The sequence below is a fragment of the Haliaeetus leucocephalus genome, unplaced genomic scaffold, assembly GCF_000737465.1.
Source record: "Haliaeetus leucocephalus isolate CR32 unplaced genomic scaffold, Haliaeetus_leucocephalus-4.0 Scaffold730, whole genome shotgun sequence".
Classification (NCBI taxonomy): Eukaryota; Metazoa; Chordata; class Aves; order Accipitriformes; family Accipitridae; genus Haliaeetus; species Haliaeetus leucocephalus.
In genome coordinates this window covers 4,528,857-4,532,032 of record NW_010973166.1, presented here as the reverse complement: position 1 = coordinate 4,532,032, position 3,176 = coordinate 4,528,857, and the positions used below count along the sequence as shown (strand labels likewise).

General features: G+C 64.3%; 1 protein-coding gene across 1 annotated transcript in view; it reads right to left on the bottom strand.

Annotated features, from left to right (window-relative positions):
* Nucleotides 1–2,371, bottom strand: part of LOC104840059 — a 2,958-nt gene extending 587 nt beyond the window's left edge. Inside the window, exons 1-3 of the mRNA XM_010580734.1 lie at nucleotides 2,263–2,371; nucleotides 1,835–1,957; nucleotides 37–1,493 (exon numbers count right to left, since the gene is read on the bottom strand). Coding sequence (XP_010579036.1) covers nucleotides 37–1,493; nucleotides 1,835–1,957; nucleotides 2,263–2,337 — 1,655 coding nt within the window. The 5' untranslated portion in view covers nucleotides 2,338–2,371. The remainder of the gene's footprint in view (nucleotides 1–36; nucleotides 1,494–1,834; nucleotides 1,958–2,262) is intronic.
* Nucleotides 2,372–3,176: the final 805 nt, after the last annotated feature.

Below are 3,176 nucleotides of genomic sequence, written 5' to 3'. Positions count from 1 at the left end.
CTCTCAGAGACCTCTTCCTCTTCCCGCTCTTCCCACAGCTCCTCCAGAAGAGCATACAAGGCCATGGGGCCATCAGAGGCAGACCCCTGGCCTTCAGCCCTTGCTGCAAAGTCCTGGTCATTTAGGATGCCCCGAGCAGTGCCAACCGTTTCGGCACCATCATCTGCCACATGGGGCACGGCCACAGGCATGGGAGGAGCCAATGACTCTGCATCTTCAGGTGCTGACGCAGGGAGAATCGCACATTGACTCTCCTCACAGGAGCTTCCCAGCGATGGAGAAGTTGAGAAGCCGGTGTCCTCAGACGCTGATGTGGGGAGAGGCTCACTGTGCTCCTGGTTCCTGGCAACTCCGGCCTGGGGACAAGCTGCTGGCTCTGCATCTGAGTCTTCTGACAGGGCAGGAGACACAGGCTCCGGGTAGCCATCTGCCTCTCCTGCGGCATCTCTGGCCATGCTACCGGGCAAGCTGGGCACCTTCTGGGGGCCTGCATCAGAGTCTTCTGACAGGCCAGGAGACACACACTTCAGGAAGCTGTCTGACTCTCCTGTGGCGTCTCCGGCCATGCTGCCGGGCCAGCTGGGCCCCTGATGGGGGCCTGCACCTGACTGCTGGCTGAGTCTTGGCAGAAGTGGGATGCCACAGATGGCGTGGAAGATGTCTTCCTCCAGGTAGGAGAGAAGCTCTCCTGACAGGTCTTCATACGTTTCAGAATCATTGTCTTCCTCCACCTCCTCCAGATCCTCTATCTTGATTTGCATGACCACACAGCGCTTCAGAGCATCCTCAGGCCCTGTGCGCAGCGGCTTGCCACGTGGAAGTTGCAGGGGCGGCAGACGGCCCTGCCTTGCCATCGACCGTTCCCAGAGCCCTTCGGCGCACCTCTGCAGGGCAACTGGTTCACAGGCCTCGCCAGCAGCCCTGGTGCCCCATTGTGCAGGGGGATCAGGCCCTGGCTGAGCTGCAGGGGCCTTGCAACCCCACGCGGCCTGCCCCTGGGTTGTTCTTGCCGCTGACTCCAGACCAGTGGTGTCTGCAAGGTGCCCCCGTGCCGCCAGCTGCTGGCCGGGTTCCCAGCTTGCAGCTATGGCGTGACTCGGGACCCCTGACACAGACGCCTGGACCGAGGACTCCAGAGCAACGCCATGGGCTGTGGGGCTGTGTGGGGCAGCCCCCCACCTCTCAGCCCTCACTGGCATGCTCCACTCATCAGGGATCCTCCAAGCAGGTGGCACAAGCTCTCGGTGGCTGCCGGCCGCGAGGCCCACGGCATGTGCTCCGCTTCTCAGAGAAGGCCTGGGGGCTGCTCCTGTCAGAGCAGGCAGCTTGGTGACATTTGCAGAGCCTGCTGTTGGAGCTGCAAGGGCATGCCAGGGTGCAGCTGCCTGCGTCGCTTCAAGCCTTGGGAGAGACGACAGGTCTGGCATGGGCGCTCTTTCTCGCCCTGTGACCCTGCTGCAGGGCAGTGCCTGCCAGCCCTCCAGCCTGTCCGTCTGCAAGAGAAGATGTGGAGGAAGGCCGTGTGACTGTGGTCCTTTTCCCCTGCATCCCAGCGGGAAACCCCCTGCGCCCAGGCCGTCCTGCCAGCTACGGGGGCAGTGCTGAGCCCTGTGGGTGGCTGCCGCCCTGCTCCCAGAGCCAGCTTAGGAGAGGGCTGGACCCCACGTGGCCCTCACCAGCTCCAGGGAGCACCCCTGACATAGCTGGGCAGCCTGCCAGGCACAGCATGGTGCCCTCAGCTTGCTGGGGGGCTGGTCCCACCCGTCCCCTCCGGTACCTCCCGCCTTGCCAGGGTCGGAAAGGCGTTCGGCCAAGTATCCCTCGAGCTCCCTACCTGTGTGCAGAGGCTCCGAGTGCTCTGTGAGCTCGCTGGGCTGGGGAGCTGTGGCAGCCTGTCCCCGTGGAGGGACGAGACCGTGGTCCAGCTGGCAGCCGGCGGCGGCTGCCTCTGGCGCACCTGTGGGGAGAAGGACGAGGCGTGGGATGGAGGTGGCTGCGCTGGCACAAAGGCCCCCGCAGTGCTGCCAAGCCCGGCCCTGGCATCGAGGCAGCTCCTGGCCACGACAGCCAGGCTGAGCTCAGTTCCGAGCTGCTCTCCGCCTCTGGGGCATCGCTGCGGGGCCGCGCGGGCCTCGGCCATCCCAGGGCGGGCTCTGCCCCAGAGAAACCCCCGGAGCCGGGCACGGCCGGCCACCTTCCCCCCCCAGCCCTCCCCCACCCCCCCACCGCCAGGCTCTCTCTCCCTCCAGCCCCGGCCCTCACCTGGCGGCGCTTGTGCAGGCGTGGCAGCCCCTCATGGGGCTGGGAGCGGGCATTCGCCTCCTGCTTCTTGGGCATCTTCGGGGTCCTCTGCCGGACACCTGCCACGGGCACCCAGGGGAGACACTGGCTCCTGATGGAGCCGCTCTCCTGGGAGTGGGCACCCTAGGGCTCTGGCCCTGTAAGAGGCCCCACGGCCGCTGGGTGGACCCCGTCTCACAATGGCCTCTGGGCAAGATGCCGCCCCTGGTCACAAAGGCCTGGCGGTCACCACGGAGATGACCCGCCCGTTTGCTGGCAGCCCCCTGCGGACAGGGACTCACAGGCCCACGGACTTGCTGACAGGCTGAGCTGTGGCTGTGCCGGGGCCGCTGCAGAGCCGGCTGGCACCGGCTGGCACCGGCCGGCACCGGCTGTGGCCGGCTGTGGCAGGTACACCTGCCCAACGGGAAGCGAAACTTCTCCAGGCAGGGAGGAGAGGAAAAAACAACCAAACCCTAGAGGCCGGCCGCAGGTTGAAAGCCGAACTGACCAGTCCGACACACGTCAGGTCCACGGAAGCGTGGCCCTTTTGGCCAAGGGGGATTAACACGACCACAGGTCGGATTCGACGAGGGTACAAAGGGGGCCCCGGCGGAGGATGTTTTGAGTCAGTCCTCCTCGGAGCAGCGGGTCTGCAGTGGGGGACTCTCCCTTTGGGTCGGGACGCCGCCCTAGGTAACTCCTCAAGGTTGAGAGCCCTCATCTTTTAGGTGACCGATATGCGCATTTTGAGTCATCCTTTCTAAGCCTTAAGAATTCCTAAGTCGGCTGTGTAGTACTAATTGCCCTTACATCATCGAGCCTCTGGTTCACTCCTGTTACTGGAGTTTTAACTAACTTTTTCTACTGAAGAATAAATCTGATTTTTCACACCT